Source organism: Homalodisca vitripennis, chromosome 8, assembly GCF_021130785.1.
Source record: "Homalodisca vitripennis isolate AUS2020 chromosome 8, UT_GWSS_2.1, whole genome shotgun sequence".
Taxonomy (NCBI): domain Eukaryota; kingdom Metazoa; phylum Arthropoda; class Insecta; order Hemiptera; family Cicadellidae; genus Homalodisca; species Homalodisca vitripennis.
Genome location: NC_060214.1, coordinates 18109811 through 18132353, shown reverse-complemented (window position 1 = coordinate 18132353; position 22543 = coordinate 18109811). Strand labels below are relative to the sequence as shown.

At 35.2% G+C, this 22543-nt stretch overlaps 1 protein-coding gene across 1 annotated transcript in view; it reads right to left on the bottom strand.

The window, feature by feature from the left end:
• LOC124367372 (G-protein coupled receptor GRL101-like) overlaps nt 1-22543 on the bottom strand; it is an 81932-nt gene that overhangs the window by 2322 nt on the left and 57067 nt on the right. Inside the window, exons 19-27 of the mRNA XM_046824135.1 lie at nt 20982-21053; nt 19404-19475; nt 17512-17710; nt 13513-13711; nt 12772-12919; nt 9873-9964; nt 7915-8135; nt 7347-7512; nt 316-376 (exon numbers count right to left, since the gene is read on the bottom strand). Of these exons, the coding sequence (XP_046680091.1) occupies nt 316-376; nt 7347-7512; nt 7915-8135; nt 9873-9964; nt 12772-12919; nt 13513-13711; nt 17512-17710; nt 19404-19475; nt 20982-21053 (1230 nt within the window). The remainder of the gene's footprint in view (nt 1-315; nt 377-7346; nt 7513-7914; nt 8136-9872; nt 9965-12771; nt 12920-13512; nt 13712-17511; nt 17711-19403; nt 19476-20981; nt 21054-22543) is intronic.

The following is a 22543-nucleotide window of genomic DNA, read 5'->3' as shown; positions in this document are numbered from 1 at the left end:
AAAAAAATGTATTATTAACACATGCTGAATGACGTTCTGTATCATACTACAAACACTTGTGTGAATTTCTCACAAAACACATATGTCAAGAGGGGATCCCACAGAATCTCTTCCAAAGTGAAACACACAAAATGGGACAAGTGCATCATGTTGGGTACGGAAATATTGAAGGCAATAAAATTTAAGTGTAATGACTTCTGAAATGAAGTTTAACAAAAATATCACACTTAATTGCACGTCTCTTATCAAACCCCTTACCCTAATATTGACACTCTTAAGTAAACTTTGAGTGAGAATGAAAATAATGTCAATCACCTCACTGATGTTCTCTTGCTGATGTAGCACGAGTTGCTGAATTCTGATGATCTTGCACTACCTACAACAGAGTTCAGGGAAACCTGTTACTGTTTTCTTGCAATTTTGCTTGTAATTCAACACAATATTGTTACTGAATTAAAAACTCACAACTGTCAAATATGTATGACGCAGTGTTTTCACCGCAGCAAAGAAAAAAAATAGAAATACAGTATTTTGAGTTGTAGTATCCGCTCTCTTCTTCGGGCATGAAACTCTACAACATATGGTTAAGAAGCTTTACAAATTAACAAATGAAGACTAAACTACTAGCAATTACTAAGTTTGACATTACTGCAAAAAGTTTTATATTGAATTCGGTACAAAACTACCCAGCACAACACAGGGCGATGCACATCCAATGGGCATTTGGAATTGATACATCTTTCTCTATATTCACTACCAACCATTCAGTTCCTTATCAGTAAGAATAAGAATAAGAATAAGAATAAGAATTAGTTTATTGTCATAGAGCTTACACGAGCATCGACACAAGTCATGTATAAAATATATAAATTAGCATAAGTCCAGACAAGGAAAATTCAGTACCCAAAACATGAAGTTGCCAAAACAGTCACGCCACAATTTAAATTATTTTAAAATATAAATAAATAAATAACAAATTAAAACAGGTATGTAACAAATAAACAAATAACAACAACAAGTAAAACACAGCCTCAGAAATTACAACAACAGAATTATATAACATTGATAAATTTTTTAATATAGTTTGTATAAATAAAAAACCATGACATTAACATTTAAAATCTAATCATTAAACTAAATAGGTTATGTCTAGAAACTAACAGTTCTACAGTCAAAAAATTCTTTCAATGAATAAAATGGATTGACTAAAAGCCAGGAATACAATTTTTGTTTAAATTCATTAAAACTATATTTCAAGATAAGTGGTCTTAAAAAGTTGTATACTTTCAAAGCAATAACTGTGTGACTATTAATAGTTTTGTTTAGTCTATAAAATTCTATGGATACACTTTCTTTATTTCTGGTGTTATACATATGTCTGTCACTGTATGTCTTCAGAGGTTCAGGATGTTTGAGTATGTAGAGCACAATATCAAATATATATAAGTTAAATATTGTTTGAATTTTATTTGCAATAAAAATTGGTTTACAGTGAGCTAATGGTTGACAACGTGCAATAATTCTAATGGCTTTTTTTTGTATAGTAAAAATTTCTGATATCCTACTGCAGTTTCCCCATAGAATAAGGCCATATCTGAGCACTGATTGAAAGAAAGCAAAATATGCCGTTCTGAGGTAATCAGTGTGCACACAACACGTGAGACGTCTTAAGAGGTAAACAATCCTGGAGAGCTTAGCTGATAGGTGATCAATGTGGGGTCCCCATGTTAAATGATCATCCACCCAAACAAACACCCAACAACTTCACATTATCCAACAATTCAATATCAGAATAAATATTGTACGCATTATTTTCTAGTCCCATATTTTTGTGTGTTAGCTTTGTTTGTGATTTGCACCTAATCTTGTTTGGTTTTTGTTTCAAGTGGTAGGACTGATACATTTGATCATTTTCCCATTGTGAGGTTTTATTTTGGTAGGTTCACATACTGAGAATTTGTTACATATTGAGCACAAACTCTCATTGGATTTTGTACAACTCACATTTGTATTCCTTACATATTGACATTTCTTATATTCCCATGTTTTGGTATTTCATAACGTTTTCACGGCTTTATGGTTTAGATTTATATATTTTTCTACAACTTGCGGTCAGCTGTGCTGCTTCAAAAAGATATTTTAAGCTTCTATGCCATTGAGTTCAATTCTGGCTTTTGATGTTGGGAATGTATTTGCAAACAAACATTTAATTTTTATTTACGAATTTATGTAGTGAATGGTGGTTTTAGTGATAGTATCTTTCTATAACGGTTTCTTTATTATTACTGTATCACACAAAAATGTAAAAAATAGGTAACAAGCAATGAATTGTGTGTAATGTTACAATTTGTTTTGTTTATAACTTTCTTTTTATTTCATGAATTTTTTAAAAGACAGTTTCAAAAATTGTAATTTTAACGGCAATTTAATGTATTAAAAAAAGATTATTGAATTGTCTGCATGGACAGTTATATTTCCTGAAAGGTCATTCATTTCCTTCACCTTGATTTAATGTTTATTTGAACTCTTTTTCATTGGACTGTTTACCTGTTTGATCCCTCAGCTCATATTTACTATATATGTATAGCAAGTTATCAGTGAAAACCCGACATTTATCAAACTAGTGCTTATCAAAGTATATGCTTTATTATATTTTATAATGGTTATTATGTTTTTAATTTTTTGCACAAATCTATAAAAAATTGATACTGACTAATCAGGTTTGTATTTTAACACGATATACAGTCCCTCTAAGTCCAACCCCTCGTCCTCGTCGTGAGGGACGGGCAACGGCTCAAAGAGACGGCTAACGGGGCTCTGGTGAAGCTACGTCAGGTCTAGCAAGCCGGTAGTGGATAAAACTTGCTTTCAAAAATAAGAACAGCCTCGGAAAGGATGGAAATTTACGGCAACGACCCGGCAATTGTTTAAGGTTAAGATTTGGTACAATAAATGTTGTGACGCTTAGGAACAAGTTAGAAGAGGTAGTAGAGATGATGAAGAGAAGAAGAATAAACATATAATGGGAATCAGTGAAACAAAGTGGAAAGGTAGTGGAAGTAGAGAAGTGGGACAGGGATACAGGATTTGGTGGTCTGGAGGAGAAATTGGAAGAAGAAATGGAGTAGCTATAGTCATGGACAAAAAGATGACAAGCAGAGTGATGAAAGTGGATGTGGTAAGTGAAAGAATTATTAAGGTTACGGTCAGAATGGAGGGGGAGATAATGGACATAATACAGGTATACGCACCACAAACAGGATGCACGGACGATGAGAAGAGAGAGTTTGAAGAGGATCTGGAAAAGACAAGTAAAAGAAGAGAGAACAATAATAATTGGGGATTTTAACGCACAAGTGGGTAAGTTTAGACAAGGATATGAAGAGGTAATGGGATGTTATGGAGTAGGAACAAGGAATTTAGAAGGAGAAAATTTACTGGATTTTTGTTTTAAGGAATGATATAGTGATAGGGAACACCTGGAAACAAGAAAAGGGATAGCCACAAATACACAAGATACAATTGGAATGGTGAACAGCCAAGTTTAATAGATTATATATTAGTGAGGAAATGCCTGCAGCCATACATGGCAGATGTTAAAAGTTATACCAGTGAAAGTATGGGAGGAGATCACAGGCTGGTGGTAGCTGATTTTCAAAGAATGAGGTTTGGAAAGGATACATGCAAAAGACTAACAAGAATCAAGACATGGAAGTTAAAAGATACGAAAGTTAGAGAGGAGTTTGTAAATAACATTAGAGGAACGATACCCAAGGAGGAGGTCAAAAACAGGAGAGGAGGAATGGACAAATTTCAAGAATGCTATAGTCCAAAGCTGCAGAAGAAACATGTGGACGAACTTCAGGTAAAAGAAGGGATAAAGAGACCCCTTGGTGGAATGAAAGAATTGCTGAAGCAGTTAAAAACAAAAATAAAGCTTGGCGAGAATGGTTTTAAGGATAGGTCAAATGAAAAGAGGGATAAATGGAAGAGACTTGCAAGGGCATCAGCAAAGATGATGAAGGAGGCAAAGGAGGAGGACATGGAAGGATTTTGAAGAAAAACTGAAATCAAACTTCAAAGGAAATAAGAAGATTTTTTATGGGGTGATAAGGAACAAGACGAAACCTAAAGAAATGTTGACTAAGGTGGTGGATGTTTCAGGGGAAATCAAATGGGAGGAGAAAGAGGTTTTGAAGACGTGGAAAGAGTATTTAAGGAACTACTGGAAGGAACAGAAAATGAAGAGGAAAGAAGAGATATGACAGAGGAGACAGAAGATGAAGAGGATTTTAGTATGTGTGAATTGGAAAAAGCGGTTTAAAGAGATGAAAGAGGGGAAATCTGCGGGAAATAGACGAGCTGACGGCTGAGATGATAAAGGCGGCGGGGCCCATTGGGAATTCAATGGTTGTACAGAGTGATGAGAGTGATTTGGAAGGAAAAGAAGATACCAGAAGACTGGAAAAATGGGAATAATAGTGCCGATTTTTAAGAAAGGCAATAAGCAAAAATGCGAGAATTACAGGGGAATAACTTTGTTGTGCCATACACAAAAAAATTTATGAAAAAAATACTGTTGCAGAAAATTAGACCAGTACTGGAAGAAACAGGAAGAGAGGAGCAATGTGGTTTTAGGAAAGTGTAGGTCAACGGTGGATGCTATTTTTGTGATGAGACAAGTGTTAGAAAAGAGGTGGGAATACGGAAAAGATACAATGGTTGCGTTTATAGACCTACAGAAGGCATATGATAAGGTACTTAGAGAAAGGATATGGGAGAGTATGAGAAAGAGAGGATTGCGTGAGGGAATAGTAGAAAGAATAAAGAACCTGTACGGCATATGTAAAAACAGGGGTAAGAATTGAAAGAAAAATATACAGATACTTTTTAAAACAGAGAGAGGAGTAAGGCAGGGAAGCATATTGTCACCTTTCCTTTTCAATATTATAATGGATGAAATTATTCTAGAAGTACAAGGAAACAGAGGAGCAGAAGAACTTAAGACAATAGCATATGCGGATGACATAATGATATGGGAAAATAGGGAAGAAGAGTTAGAACGAGAGTTAAACAAATGGGCAAAAGTGGCGAAGAAATATGGTTTAGAGATGAACATACAAAAATGTAAAGTAATGAAAGTAGAGAGAAGGGATGGAAATAACAAAGACGTGTTAGTTGAAGGAAAAAGACTTGAAAAGGTTGAAGGAATTCTGTTATTTAGGGAAGTATCATAACAGATAGGGGCACAATTAAGAGAAGAGATAGGAAACAGAATATGGAAGAGTGGAAAGTTTTTCAATATGGTAAAGAAGATTGTGTGGAGTTGGAACATTGGGAAAGAATCAAAAGTATTGATGTATAAATCTTTATTTCCAACCAATTTTATTATATGGAGCAGAGACGTGGACGTGGACTAAAAATGATTTAAGCAGATTGCAAGCTGCAGAAATGAGATTTTAAGAGGGATAGAGAAGACTACAAGAAGAGATAGAATAAGGAACGAAATAACTAGAGAAAGATTGAAGGTAGTTTCACTGCAAGAGACAATGGAAGGAAGAAGAATACAGTGGATGGGGCATGTGAAGAGGATGGGAGATAATAGAATGCCTAGAATAGCACTGGAGAAGGAGGAAGGAGGAAGAAGACCAAGAGGAAGACGAGAGGAAGATGGGAGGACCAAGTGTGGAAAGACATAGAGAGAAGGGGACTACAGAAAATACAGGTGGATGAAGAGGAGACCTGGAACGATAGACTAAAGTGGAGGAGGCTGTGTACGACGACCCGTGAGAACGGAAACGTCTGACGATGATGATGATGATGATGATATCTTTTAAAACATTCTGCAAAAAGAAGACCATGATTTTTTGAGCAGGTTTTAAAGCAATTAAATTTTTCCCTTACAACTTGTATGTCAGATGGCATTCAATATTGTAATGTCATCACTTGTACTTAGTTTCCATTAATAATGTGATCATACGGCATTCTCAGGACTAATACATCTGCTAAGTTTTGTTACTTTTGTAGTCAGTTGTAGTCAGTTTCTAGCCTATTTTCAGACATGTTCACGTCAGTAACTCAATATGTTGTTACCAAGTACATCCTTTTCTTTCTGATTTTGAAGTTATTGCTGAGTTAGAAAATTACGATGATTCCTGTGACTGACAAAAATATACAAAGTGATAATGATGACGTTCTTCATTGGACATAGGAAAACATAACAGACAGTGACAGTGATGACAGACTAGACCTAGGCCCAACAGCAAATAGTAATCGTGGTAATGATGAATTGGATAACGGTCTATTTATAAAGGACCCGAACTTTCTCATTTTCCTTATATATTGTTAAGTTGGGAATTACCAAACATATTTGAATGTTTATAAAAATACTGCAGGATCACAACACCAATCAGAACATCACAGACTGGCTGAGAATGAAGCAAAAGTGACATCATTCTGTCATATAACTGGAGTGGCAAAATAGTGATGTAGGACAACGGCTGTCCAACATACCAGCCTTAAGGTTTAAAAAATAGCTTCAGGGCTTATGCATTTTTGTAATGCTCTTAAAGTGGCTAGTCCACTGAATAAACCCATTCTGGAACTAGCATTAATGAACGGTGTTAACTATTATATTGTCAGAGCCTCAGTCTTAGTATCGCAAGAAATCTACTTATCTCAAATTGTTTGCACCGAAGCAGTAATACAGCAATATTTCACACCACATAGTTTATGCATTCTTAACCATATATTTTAGGAGTTTACAATTGAAAATTATAGCAGATGAAATATCTCAAAATGATTTTTTTATCTTATGTGTGCGTATGTTCTTAATGATTTTATTATCTATGCAAATCATGAATCAAACAGCATTTAAGAGCCGGCTGTAGTGAAACGACCTTCATTTTTATTCCCATAAGAACAATGTTAAACTACATCATTTTTACATCTTTATTTTTGATCATAGCGTTATGGGAGATGTCTCATTTTCAAAATATCAGTAATGTGCATCAAAACTCTTTTTAGTTTCTTTTTTATAAAGTTTACATTTTTAGAATATTTAAAGAATGAGGTAAAAGAAAATTGAAGATTTTTGTCTGAATTACCTACAAAAATTTGTTGAAAAAACTGAAAAGCATCTGGATGTGTAATAGTTATATCTTTGAAGTGGATCATCTGTCGTAATTCTATGACTTAAAAGAGTGCACGAGGTTTAACATCGTTGTTATGGGGCTACAATCACTACGGCTACCAGTACAGCCGGCTCTGGAGATAGAAAGGCCACGTAGCAAAGACACGAAAGTGTTATCTTGTAGCTGGCACAAGATCTGTAGTATGAAGCTTACCGTATCGGCGGGAGAGAGTGTAGCTGGGCGAGTAGCTGTTGAGCTTGCAGGAACGACGGACCTTGAGTAGAGCCGGAGTGAGGAATGGGGCCGTGGACAGAGTGTACAGTACCGGGTTGATGGCTGCGTTCAACGGCAGAACGAAAACTGCGACCCAAGCGAACACCTGACAACAAGGTAACATTGGTTATTGCAAATGTAAATAACAGCAGAGGTGGAGTTAAGTTGTGGAAAGTCTCCGAGTGTTCACATGTGAGTGTACTAACTTGTTAAATATATCAACCTTCTATCAACCATCTTTCTAATAGAAGAAAGAAAGAAGGTTGAATTAATAATTATGACAAACAGTAGGTAATAATGATAATTAATAGTATTAATTCTAAATATGAACTAACGCTTCAGTGAAAAATTAAATAAATGATAGTAATTTTTAATAATTAAACACCGCAATGTTTGCGGAGTATTCAGAAAGTAAGTTCTGTTTCAAAAATATAACTTTGATGGACAGTGATGTTAAAACACGTCAATCAATGACATTGCATTGATGTGAAAGCGATGACGGACAGACCTGAGGCGGCACTGTGAAACCGGCGAGAGACGCGAGTCCCAGCACAATGATAGGCACCCAGCACGCTGCGTCTGTAGCCACGAGCAGTGACATACGCCAGGCCATCGCTGATTCCGTGCTGCGCCGTGCCGTACGTGTCACTGCCAGCTGCGTGGACCGCGCAGCCACGAACATCCAGAGGTACCCTACTGCGATTATTCCGAACGATAACATGTTCAGGACTGAAACAAAAACAGAGAAACTGCTAAATGATCATTCTATCAGTTTGTTTTGTTCAATGATCAAGTTGTTTTTCATTTTTTTATCTCATACAATTTAAAAAGATTACTGAATATTAAACACAGTAAATTAGGCAACTGAAGCCTATGGAACAGAGTTTAAATATTGATAAATAAATGATGAGTCTAATTCCAATGATGATCTAGATTTTCTATTAATGAATTGTTGCAAAATGTCTTTCTATTTATAAAAAGTATGTGGCCAAAAAGAATGTAATTTGTAAAAACAGAGTTTAGTGTTTTATATGTTGATTTTAATAACAAACGTCCTCTATCCAAATCATTTGTATTTAAATTTGTAAAAACTACTTACGTAAATTGTTTATATAAAACCAAATGTAATGTTAAAATTATAAAATAATCCTCTCTTTCCAAAAGGGATGCTACTTATTTTTTAACTGAAAACAAAGAATATAAAAATGTATTAATCATCCATTATTATTTATCGGGACTGTAGATAACAAGTGTCTGTAAGGGGTTAGAAAGGGAGGGGGGCAGTTCTGTATGGGACTATAGATTCAGTTGTTCTTTAGATTCTTTCATTTTATTGGTTACCCATTTTATTGTATTCTTGTTACTCTTAAAAATGTGACTTCCCCAACTTAAGGAATACAGTAGAATAAACAAAACTTCACTACCAACTATTACCACTATTAGCCTTGTACCCTAAGATATCGTAAGCTGTCTTTCATCGATCTAAGAGTTAAGAAGAAATATTTTTATTCGGCTTTTGGTACATATAAAACTCAACCATTATTAAATATTCAAATTCAATTCACCATAATAATGTACAAGGAATAGATCAAGTTTCCGAGCGTTATTGGGTGTGGTATTTTGTGTTCCTTTATTTAATGGGTTTCAAGATAGTTTTGATCTTTAACCCACTGAGTAAACAAGTAGCCATATGAAATTACTAACCTGCCAAGTAAAACTATATGTTTAATTGGATTAGAATTAATATAGCTGAAAGCCAAGGACAGGAAAATCAACAGGTTTTACCTTTAATACCATCTTCTAGGATCCACTGATTTGAAAGTACACATAAAGTTCACATATTTAGAAATTTTCAACTGCACTGCAATCTTTCTCTACCAGTAAGAGAGCATTCCAGTTGTCTTTGATAGAAACTAGATCGGGAACTAGCATACCAGTGGGTAACAAAGTCAAGAAACCCTTCAAACGTAAATATGAGATAAGCCCTCACTCCCTTTAACAAGCTAACAGTTTCCAAAGATATATAATATAGTACTCAACACAATACCAACAGTTATACAGTGGTAACAGTGTCTAGACAAAAGTGAATTGGCAACCCTGTTTCCCACATTGACTCTGCAACCTAAAGTAGACAAGACAACTGGAATGCTCTCTACTGGTTAAGAAAAATTGCAGTACAATCGAAAATTTCTAAATATGTACTTTATGTATATACTTTTACGTGTCTTTATGTATTTCTTTCAAACCAGTGGACCCTAGAAGGTAATTTTCCAGGTAAACCTTCTGATTTTTCTATCAACTATATATTTAATCAGCACAATTCTGCTGAATTATCAGTAATTTATAAAATCAAATAAAATTAACATGCATGAGTAACAAAAGAAAAATTTCATCAATGCAACTTTATACAACTTTAAAATTGAATCTCAACCATTCTCCATTATACTAGATATGGAGTATACTGACAGAGGAAGACAAAGACGGAGTATTCCCATCCGCTCGGCTTATCTGGTGTAATGTGGAGGGCCAAGCATACTCCGGACCGTCCGTAGAAGTTACTGAAACAAAACATTGCGATATTGTTTTTCATACATCACTAAGTATTATAACAATTAAAATAGTTTACTAAATAATTAGTTTAATACATTTTTGCTATTGTAAATAGTATGTTAATGATTACTTAATATCATCAGTGTGAAGTTGAACTGCTGTTCCTCCTTGTCTATGGCCGACTATAAATGTACACCAGGCAAATGTCAACACAATACTTGACAATACTCTTTACCAATCTCTCACTTTCAGAGAGCAATGTGCAAGAGATCAGGCAATAAAAAGTGGAACATCGAAAAATTATTGTCCGGCACAAAAAATATCCTAAATAATAAGGAGAAGACAGAATTGAGATGAGTATCAAATATCTATCAATATTAAATCTCTTCAAGCAAACAACAATTATTGTCCGGCACAAAAAATATCCTAAATAATAAGGAGAAGACAGAATTGAGATGAGTATCAAATATCTATCAATATTAAATCTCTTCAAGCAAACAAAAATTATTGTCCGGCACAAAAAATATCCTAAATAATAAGGAGAAGACAGAATTGAGATGAGTATCAAATATCTATCAATATTAAATCTCTTCAAGCAAACAACAATTATTGTCCGGCACAAAAAATATCCTAAATAATAAGGAGAAGACAGAATTGAGATGAGTATCAAATATCAATCAATATTAAATCTCTTCAAGCAAACAAAAATTTTGAACATTCTTAGTTTTATTAAACAAAAGTGTATCAATAAAAGACAAAGAACATAAATGCACTTAAAAACAAAAATTTATTGAAAAAATGCATTTTTAAATCTGAGATTTGCATATTAAACACTGTATTAGAAAATGGTGGCAGTTTCCAAAGTTTTGTAATTGATTGTTGGACTCCTATGTATCCCAAGGCAAGTTATGTCAAACTTATAGTCTAAGAGAACAAAATGATACAAAATCCTGTGCTTGTACACACAAGATAAAGAGTATGTCCAATACTTTGGGGTTTGTTCTACACATAAAAATGAGAAAAACAGTTCATATGAAAGTATGTCCTAAAACCTTTAGTTTTTTGTCTGCCTGTATGTGCTTTTATAAAAAGTCCTGTGCTTGTACACACAAGATAAAGAGTATGTCCAATACTTTGGGGTTTGTTCTACACATAAAAATGAGAAAAACAGTTCATATGAAAGTATGTCCTAAAACCTTTAGTTTTTTGTCTGCCTGTATGTGCTTTTATAAAAAGTCCTGTGCTTGTACACACAAGATAAAGAGTATGTCCAATACTTTGGGGTTTGTTCTACACATAAAAATGAGAAAAACAGTTCATATGAAAGTATGTCCTAAAACCTTTAGTTTTTTGTCTGCCTGTATGTGCTTTTATAAAAAGTCCTGTGCTTGTACACACAAGATAAAGAGTATGTCCAATACTTTGGGGTTTGTTCTACACATAAAAATGAGAAAAACAGTTCATATGAAAGTATGTCCTAAAACCTTTAGTTTTTTGTCTGCCTGTATGTGCTTTTATAAAAAGTCCTGTGCTTGTACACACAAGATAAAGAGTATGTCCAATACTTTGGGGTTTGTTCTACACATAACAATGAGAAAAACAGTTCATATGAAAGTATGTCCTAAAACCTTTAGTTTTTTGTCTGCCTGTATGTGCTTTTATAAAAAGTCCTGTGCTTGTACACACAAGATAAAAAGTATGTCCAATACTTTGGGGTTTGTTCTACACATAACAATGAGAAAAACAGTTCATATGAAAGTATGTCCTAAAACCTTTAGTTTTTTGTCTGCCTGTATGTGCTTTTATAAAAAGTCCTGTGCTTGTACACACAAGATAAAGAGTATGTCCAATACTTTGGGGTTTGTTCTACACATAAAAATGAGAAAAACAGTTCATATGAAAGTATGTCCTAAAACCTTTAGTTTTTTGTCTGCCTGTATGTGCTTTTATAAAAAGTCCTGTGCTTGTACACACAAGATAAAGAGTATGTCCAATACTTTGGGGTTTGTTCTACACATAACAATGAGAAAAACAGTTCATATGAAAGTATGTCCTAAAACCTTTAGTTTTTTGTCTGCCTGTATGTGCTTTTATAAAAAGTCCTGTGCTTGTACACACAAGATAAAAAGTATGTCCAATACTTTGGGTTTTGTTCTACACATAACAATGAGAAAAACAGTTCATATGAAAGTATGTCCTAAAACCTTTAGTTTTTTGTCTGCCTGTATGTGCTTTTATAAAAAGTCCTGTGCTTGTACACACAAGATAAAGAGTATGTCCAATACTTTGGGGTTTGTTCTACACATAAAAATGAGAAAAACAGTTCATATGAAAGTATGTCCTAAAACCTTTAGTTTTTTGTCTGCCTGTATGTGCTTTTATAAAAAGTCCTGTGCTTGTACACACAAGATAAAGAGTATGTCCAATACTTTGGGGTTTGTTCTACACATAAAAATGAGAAAAACAGTTCATATGAAAGTATGTCCTAAAACCTTTAGTTTTTTGTCTGCCTGTATGTGCTTTTATAAAAAAAAATATATATTTGAACCAGTAAAGATAAAGTTATGAAACTTGAGAATTGTATTAACCTCTGATAGACCTTTTTGAAAATAAAATATTAACAAAGTCCTTCTACTGTTTCAAAATTTTTAAACTCAAATAAGAATTTTGTTAATAATTTACTAAAAAAGATTAACAAATTTACCAATGCAGCAAACATGTTAACTCTGCTCAGTATGGCACAGTTCCAGCAACGTTTGGGTGCCCTGTTATCTACTCTAGGAAACATATCTGTTTGGTCAATAGTGACACTTACTGGAAGTACTCAAGATGTGCAAGAGGGAGAGCGGAAAGCAGCGCTGCCAGAAGCCATCCAAAAACCATCAATCGGCGTGTGCGAGCCATTTCCAGTCTGCGCACGCGGAATGGAAATATAATCACCAAAAACCGGTCCAATGTGATCACTGCAACGGAATAACTCTTCAACTTATCATTTGTGAATTCCTGTTAAAAATAGTAATTACTAAAAACTAAGGGCGAGGGTGATAGAGAATTTACCAACAGAGTAACAGTTCTAGTAAAAATTTAGATAAAAACATACTGAAATAATTTTTGAAATTCTGTGTGTTATGTGTTTCTAAACTCAAAAAATTGTTTTGTTGTGATGAAATGTTTACTTGCTTGAAAAAGCACAAGTTATTACAAAATCATATGATTTATTTTAACATGTGTCTGTAATTTTGCAATTCCCAGAACGTTCAATTCTAAACATCCATCAACTTGGAGAAGTCCTCAGCAAAAATACCTTCTTGAAGACACCCACCATTAACTAGTTTATCACTGAACAAACAAAACAAATTGATCAACAAGATTATAAATCTCATGTTGAGTTTTAGTTGTTATATTCTTTGTAAACGTTATTCAATTTAAAAATTATGTGTTTTCACAAATATTTCCTTAACTGATTAGAAAGATTTATCAGTCAATAATGGTCAAAAGTCAATTTTTAAGTTTCAGATTAAAATATGTTTCTTGTATAAAAACAAGACAAGCCCACCTGTGAGTGTGAAGACTGATATTTCGCTTGAGAAAGTGGACAGAAAGCCGGCCAGAGCACAGAGACGGCTGGACCGCCAGGCCGAGTCATGGATGAAGTAGACCCCGCGATAGTGGCGGTCCACCAGGGCTATCAGCAACAAGTACGAGCCCATCAGTAGGTCCCCCAGGGCCAGATTGGTGATCAGTAGTGAGTGAACCTGGACAGAGTCAACACCCAACATCACTACCATAGTAAACAATTACAAATTTTAAAAAAAGGATTTTTTTTGTTAACCGATTACAGTAATCGAGGATTGTTCTCGGAGTGAGAGCAAGATACAGATACAGATACAGAAATCTTTATTTGCTATCATCAAGATAGAAACAGGCGTCATGTAGGCTACATTATTTATAGAAAAGAGTCTATTTGCTTGCTAATTGCCATGGTCACTCTCTCCAAGTTAAAAATTCATTGACACTGTAGAAGGGTCTATCTGCTAGTCAAGATTTTAATTTCCTCCTAAAAACTTCCAGCTCCAAGACCTTCAAGGATGCGGGTAAGGCATTGTAAAATTTTGCACCTGCGTGAGAAGGTTTTGATTCAAAGAGCTTCAAGCGATGGACCGGCAGGTTGAAGTCAGTTCCATGTCTGGTGCAGTGTGTGTGAACATCCTGATGTCGCTTATTTATTCCTAGGAGACAAGCTAGTGTTGTAGACTGGAAGATATATATATATATATATATATATATATATATATATATATATATTTACAACGGTTAATAACTTCAGATGTTTAAAGACTGGCCGGCAACTATCTTGCATTTTCATTCCTTTTATGGTTCGGATGGCTCTCTTCTGTAAAATTAGAACTCGTTGTAAGTTATGTGCAGAGGTTCCACTCCATACCGAAACTCCATAGTATATGAGGCTCTCAAAAAGGGCATGGTAGGCTGTTAAAGCTGCCTCCTCTGTGCTGACAGATAATGTTCTTTTAATGGCGAAGACAGCTGTGGACAGCCTTTGACAGAGAACATCTATGTGCTCATTCCACTTAAGATCTCCATCCAAGTGTAATCCGAGATGTTTAATTGAAGTGACAGCATCGATTTCAGGAAGGTTTGAGACTTCATCCCTCTTGGTGCCAAAGGTAACCTGCTTGGTCTTGGAAGCATTGAACACAAGATCATGCCTTGTACAGTAGTCCACCGCCAAATTCAGGCCAATGTACTCATTTATTTCGAGGCTTTCAACAGACTTCTGAGAAGTGAGTAGGACGGTGTCGTCCGCGTACATGATGGCCCTACAATAAGGCTCCGTCACTGCAGGCAGGTCATTGGTGGACAGCACAAACAAGAGTGGGCCCAAGACCGAGCCCTGAGGAACCCCCCTCACCATGGGCTGAGAGTCTGATCTGGATGTGGATCTGATGCCTTTGATGGATTGAGCTATTTAAACCACTTGGTTTCTGTTAGAAAGATAAGATCGAAACCAACACAGTGCCGTATCTCGGATACCAAGATGGTGTAATTTTGTCACAATCATGTCATGGCTTAAACAATCAAAGGCCTTGCTCATGTCAACAAAAATGCCCACCACTTATAAAGCAAGCTCTCAAGCTGAGAATGCTGTAACAAGGTGGCAACTGAAATCTGTTGCCTATCTGTGTCTGAAGAGACAAAACAACGTTAAGAGAGCCAACCATGAGCGGGTCATCTGAGCTTTTTCCTTTAACATGCACCAAAATCCATACTCTTAGTGCAGAGGTAGGACAACCATGTACGGTCTGACAGACGCATAACTCATCTATCTCTTTACATTCTTTTTATAAAACAATTATTACAGTCTTGGATAGGTCAAAAGCCGACTGTAATGAATATAAGTTTTGCTGATAAGATCAACGTTAAACTTACAACATTTAAACACTTTCATTTTTAGTTTTAGAATTATAAAGAGTATTTCATTTTAAGTATATGATTAGTATGCATCCAATCGCTTGTTTTTATTTTAAAGTTGCACTTTTTAAACATTTGCATGATAAGGAAATAAAGTTTGAGATTTATTTTCTGAATAACGGATAACAATGAAAAATGTTTGATAGTGCCTCTAATTACACATGTTCTGCACCCTTATGGTAAAAATTATGGGTATAAAAGTATTTGAACATTGTTTTTTGGAGATCAAATTGAGATAGCCACCAATAGAACCATCAGAAGTTCCTTTAATATATTTCAACAAAGTCACCCCTTCATGCCTTCACACATTGACTGCTGCAGATGTTCCAGTGAGTACTGGATGGTTACGATGCTCAAGATCACTCAGAATAAAAATGCAGTCATGGTTATAATCATATTAGATCTCAATCTCAGAGTAGTGGAACTATGGAAGCACCCCTTGGTGAGCTAAGGTGCTCAATTCCCTCCTTCAGGTCTTAATATACTTCTTTGTTTGAAGTTTATTTTTGACGATGGAAGGATTGTGAAGGAAACAGGATTTTTTCCGGACATTTGTCATTGTTCAATGAAACAAAAAATCAGTAACACTATGTTTCGAGATCTGTCTGGTTGACGAATGCATATGTGTTGTGACCTGTATTCTGCAGTTCAGTTTTTATAATTAGTCAGTAGTCAATAGTTCACTTACTTTTACTTACATCAGCATAAAGAAGTGTAATGGCGTCAAAATTTACAATGAATTAAAATCCAGGTCTCTTGCTTTACAATGTACTGTTTACAGAGTCAAAAAATTCTGTTATGGTATACAAGGGTCTCTCCATGAGCCAATCTTGAAGGCTTTTCTTCAACTCATTCCCTCCAAGGTTTTTCAGGTTGAGAGGTAGGGTGTTGAAGATTTTTCTTCCCATGTAGGATGGTTTCCTGCTGTACCGTGTAGTATGGTGTCCAGGAAGGTGTCCTATCCACTTAATTATTCTTCTTACTGCGTAGATTCCAGATCCAAGCTTTTTGGTCAAACTGTTAATATGATCAGTCCAGGTAAGATCACCATCAATCACTATGCCTAATAGTTTTGATTGTTTTTCTATTGTGATGTTTTGGACGTTAATTGGACGTTAATAATTAGTGTTGTGTTTAATTTTATTAGGAGCATGTTTTAAAGTTCGTGAAGTTGACACACAACATGGTGGTTGTGATTCCTGACTTAGGCGTGTCATAACACTCTGGTACGATTTGTTTATTTTAACCTAGTTTGTAATTATGTATTAGGTTAGTTATTTACCTGAAGAAGAGATCAGATTTCAGATCTTGAAACGTGGTGTTACTGATTTTTTTATATCACTGAACGATGGTAAATGTCTGGAAAAATCCTGTTTCCTTCACGGTCCTTCCTTTACATGGAACAGTAACCACTTTTGAATCTCCAGGAGGGCTCACTTCTGGCTGGTTTATACCTTTCAGTTGAACCTACAGTGAGTACAGCAAAAACCAATGTATTACATAAACCTGTACAACCATATGAATGTCCAGAAGTGGCACATCACTAACCGTAAATTTTGAGATATTGGGGTGAAAATTACTACTAAAGAGCTTCAAAACATTGTATAAGGATCTAAATTTAAACTTTGGGAAGGGCTTTAATGTGATTCTCTACACCCACCACTGACACAGCTTTGTACAGTGTACAGCTTCTGTATTGCATTGTTAATATACAATTTTCGTTTTAGGAAATGATTTATTATTGCGTTATCACACTTAGTACAGTTTTGTGATTTCTTGAATTACACACTTGTTATTTCCCTAGTAGAGGAAATAAACTTCAAAGACCTTACAGGTTTCACAACCAAAAATTGTTATAAAGACTTATCTTTATAACAATTTTTGGTTAGTTAGGTTTTTGGTTTGTGTAATATCTTAATATTGATGAGAAGATTTACCTCTCGATAACAGGGGGTCTTTCTTTGCTATTTTTTATTGCTAATCCAGCAGTAGGATCAGCATGTTGAGTTGAAAAAGTTTGAAATAGTTTACAAAATTAGCTTCCCAAACGTAGAAGATGACACACCTGGTTGCAGTGGGTGTAGCGAGTGCGCCACACTATGACCAGTACGTTACCGACAGTGGCCACCCCTGCGAGCAGCCACACGCACAGTCGCAGCACCATGTTGCTCATGAGGTCCTCACAGCTGCTGAACTCGTCTGGCGGTGGCAGGCAGATACTCGTGTGGCGTGCCAGGCAGCAAAACCGGAACTCATCCGTTACCCTGTGCAAGTCACTTTTAACTTGAACAAAATTAACACTTACACATTTTCCAATAACACTGTTATGGCAAATTAACAATTTTGTTTTTCAACTAGTAAACGTATTATGTAATAGAATCGGACAAGATTATTGTTAACAAACGGGAACATTCAGATAATTGCCATACTTTCAGATCCATTTGGGTACATATTAGTCCGTCACTCTTGTGGAAATTAAATTAATTAATAGGGGTCAATACTATGTGAAGATACTTCTCTTTTTCCACTATATTATACCTACCTTTACTTTAAGGTGGGTCTTTTATAGAGACAACAATGACATGCCATGATGTCTACATTCTGAAGTGAAACACCCATGATTTGTGGTTTGTTACCATTCGTTTGGAAGAATGAAAAAAAATTACGTATAATAGATTACTGATGAAATTAATGAAATCTTAGGTACAGTTATTTTGAAAGTTGGTATTTCATCATTCCACGAACTTTCAGGATGGTTTTGGACAAAAGTGCTCCAACTATATTCCAATAGCTATACACAACATCAAAGGTACTGTGTGTTAATACCCATTATGTTTTTGTAACAATTTATATTATTGTGATTGATTATTCAAAATTTGTAGATCTTATGCAATGATTCCCATCACCCAAAACTAATTTCAGTACCATCAACTTTATCAGTATTTTTCAATAGTCAGAGTTTTTATTCTCCCAGTTACAATCAGTTTACACCATCTGGAGTCTACCATAAAGAGATTTTAACATGATTCTTGCTAATATCCAATCTTATATTACTGCTGTCCTTGAATTCCAAAATCCTTTTAAAAGCCGGTTGTACTGGTGACCATCTTAATGTTAGCCTCACAAGAAGTTAAACTCCAAATACTTTTATGACCTTATTTATAATTATAGAATTATGAAAGACTAATTTAAATATATAAATAATACGTACAAAACGCTTATTAGTTTTTTCAATATTTTGTTGGTTATTCAGAAAAATATCTCAAACTTTTTTATATTTAACCGTTTAAATACTGAAAAAAGTATACAATTTACAAGAAAAACTAAAAAGCGTTTGTATGTGTATTCAACATACCTTTAAAATAAGACATTTCCCATAAATCTACGATAAAAAATATTTATTGATTGGTTTATCATTGTTCTTATGGTACAAAATCAGTGTTTCTCTACAGCGGCTCTTAAGGAAAGACTTTTTGAGAATTAACCCACTAAATGAAATTTTAATAAATTTGTCCAAACTAACAGAAACCTTTTGGTTACTTCGAAAGTGGTGATGAACATATTTTTAAAACATCTGGATACTTGTGTCCTAGGCAGTGCTCTATTTGAAGTAAAACGCACCAGAACATCGTTCCGGTACCTCTTTCTGAAAAAGTCAGCATTTTTTGTCTGAAAAATAAACTTTCCTTGCATCTGAAAAGTGCATAAAAACACTGGTTTGAGACCTTGTGCTGTTGTATTGTTTCTAGGATAGAACCAGGACCTTCCTTTTAACTGGATTCTCTCCAGACCTCCAGGAAATTACAGTTCCGCCACCTCTAGTTCTATAAATTGAGCACAGATCCTAGGGCTTTCCATATTTCATTGTTTGATTATACTTCATATCATGCCGCAGACCCTCCGAATTGTAATTTTAATTGTACGTTTAACAGAAGCTCAGACTATTTTGTCACTCACAGTTTATGGAGTGTGAAGATTCCTCGGAAGACGTTGGCTTCGATGACACGAATGTGGTTCTTGCTGATATCCCTGAAACGAGAGCTCACTAAATGCTGGTATTCGACTACCAGATAAATGGTAAAAACTTACCATAACCGGTATTACCACAACATGTGTCTTGGTAGAACATAATAAAATGTTCAAGATTTTGTATAATATACACACTGAATCAACCTTACAAATATCTTGCAAACTTGATTGCATGACTGGGAATACACACAGTATTACCAAGTGACTCCAGTCTCAACATACTCGTAATACTTGAGTACTCCATCACACATCAGTATTGGAAAACAATCGTATAGCCAGCCACTATTGTGATTTCCTAGTATTATTAAAAAGAATTCAGCTCTTATTTAAAATCTCCTTTGTCAATATAAAATACATTGTAATGTATTGTACAAAACCCAATACAAATTTAAAAGTATATGTACTGTTGACTAGTAATTACGATATTATTGTTTTTTTTTTTAATAACTGTGTTGATGTAACTAGTGGTTAAATCACACAAGAGGGGCAAATAGTTTTCTCAAAAATTCATGTTTAACAATTAATATATATCATTCACAACTTAAAGATACTGAGGTTTAAAATGATTAATACCTATACCAAATTCTACTGTCATAAAGAGATGTAGCGAATAGGACATTCTCAACAGAAGTATAATATTGCAAAGAGTTAAGTTTGCCATCTCAAGAAAATTGATAAAATTGGCAAAGTTGACCATCAATGAGTAGAAAGAGATTTGTCAGAAACTTTTGAAGTAATGACAGGATTGAGATAAAATCATGGGTTATCAACCTTACTAGTTTCTTTTTGTTTGTATTTTTTGTTCTCTTAGGACAAGGAGCTTAGAAATTACACCTAGTCCTATAAGGACCTTTGTGATGCTTCTGGAGTGACAGGATATTCTGGATGAGTAAGGTTGGGAGCAAGGGCTTCCTTTAGAGATCAAGAGGAAGAATTTAGGGCATTAATCTTAGTCATGTCCCCTCGGAAGAAGGGGAGGCCAGATCTAAACCAGCCTCTCCAGTTAAAGCGGGCAGGGGGTGGCACACCCTTGTTGAGGCTAGGAAGAACCTCTGACTCTTAGGGAACGAACCCCACCAACTCCAACAGTCATCTCCTGCAGTAGATAGACCTATTGAATTACCCTTGCACCCCATAATCTCGACATTTGCGATTAGTGATGTGCCGCTCCTGAACATACACAAGGTTGCCCAGATTTGTAAAACTTCAAAAAGAGGTCAGGAGTTATCTTAAACCTTAACTAGGAATGGACTGATTCCACGATTGTTCACTTCTTTCTTGTAAGAATAATCCTTATTAACTTCTTTACACTAGACTCTGAACTCATACATTTGATACTTTAGCATGTATTCACAGGGATGGACCAACTTTAATATGTCAAAATTTCAATAAATTTTTAAAATATTCAGGTCACAGAATATAAGAATCAGAACACTAAGAACTGATAAGGGAGGAGCACTACACAACTAGTAGGCTACAGATAAGAAAACATACGTACATACTCACAGGAAGAGAAGGTTTGGCATCCCTCTAAGCGATCCGTGCTCCAGGTAAGAGATCTGGTTACCTGACAGATCCCTACAACACAATATCAGTATCAGGGTCTCAGAATAGTACAATCGCAGTTGTGAGGGGTGACAGTAAACATCACACCAATTAATATGACGTATCCTTGCTCCAGGTAAGAGATCTGGTTACCTGACAGATCCCTACAACACAATATCAGTATCAGGGTCTCAGAATAGTACAATCGCAGTTGTGAGGGGTGACAGTAAACATTACACCAATTAATATGACGTATCCGTGCTCCAGGTAAGAGATCTGGTTACCTGACAGATCCCTACAACACAATATCAGTATCAGGGTCTCAGAATAGTACAATCGCAGTTGTGAGGGGTGACAGTAAACATTACACCAATTAATATGACGTATCCTTGCTCCAGGTAAGAGATCTGGTTACCTGACAGATCCCTACAACACATTATCAGTATCAGGGTCTCAGAATAGTACAATCGCAGTTGTGAGGGGTGACAGTAAACATTACACCAATTAATATGACGTATCCTTACTCCAGGTAAGAGATCTGGTTACCTGACAGATCCCTACAACACAATATCAGTATCAGGGTCTCAGAATAGTACAATCACAGTTGTGAGGGGTGACAGTAAACATTACACCAATTAATATGACGTATCCTTGCTCCAGGTAAGAGATCTGAGAGGTCTCTACAGCACAACATCAGTATCAGGGTCTCAAAATAGTACAAACAAAAGTTGTGAGGGATGACAGTAAACCTCAGGGCAATCAGAATGAAATATTATTGTTGCATATAAGAAATCTGGTTACCTGAGAGGCCTCTACAGCAGAACATCAGTATCAGAGTCTCAAAATAGTACAACAAAAGTTGTGAGGAATGACAGTAAACATCACGGCAATCAGGATGAAATATTATTGTTCCAGATAAGGAATCTGCTTACCTGAGAGACCTCTACAGCACAATGTCAGGAACTCAGAACAATACAATACAATTTCTGAGGGATAACAGTAAATATCAAGATGAGCTAAACTTTAGTTATATATTGTTGGTTGCACTGCAATCAGGGAACATTTAAAGTACAACATAACTCTTGAGTATCACTGTCACCCAGTGTATCAATTGGTTTTGCCTTGAAATTATAAGTAAGATTTTGTTCAAAATTTGGTCTTAAGATATTTTTGAGAGGGATGAGTGCAAAGTGACTACTAGGGAATATAGTTTGGGACAAGCTGAGACGTCCAGGAAGCTCATCACCTTCCAAGGTATTTATACAGGACTCTTTTGGAGCCTCATATACTACTCGTAAATCCTAGTTTTCTAAATAGCATACTCATCAAAAGCATATTTAACATTTCTAGAACACTGCTGTATTTCATTCCATTCTTATAGCAAAGTTTAATAGGAATTATCTCATCTATCTTTTAAACAGATAAACAATAACAACTCATTTAAGTGAGTTATAATTAATTCAACATAACAAAAAAAAAATACAAGGAATTGTCCCGATATCTTACAGTAGCCTACATCTAGT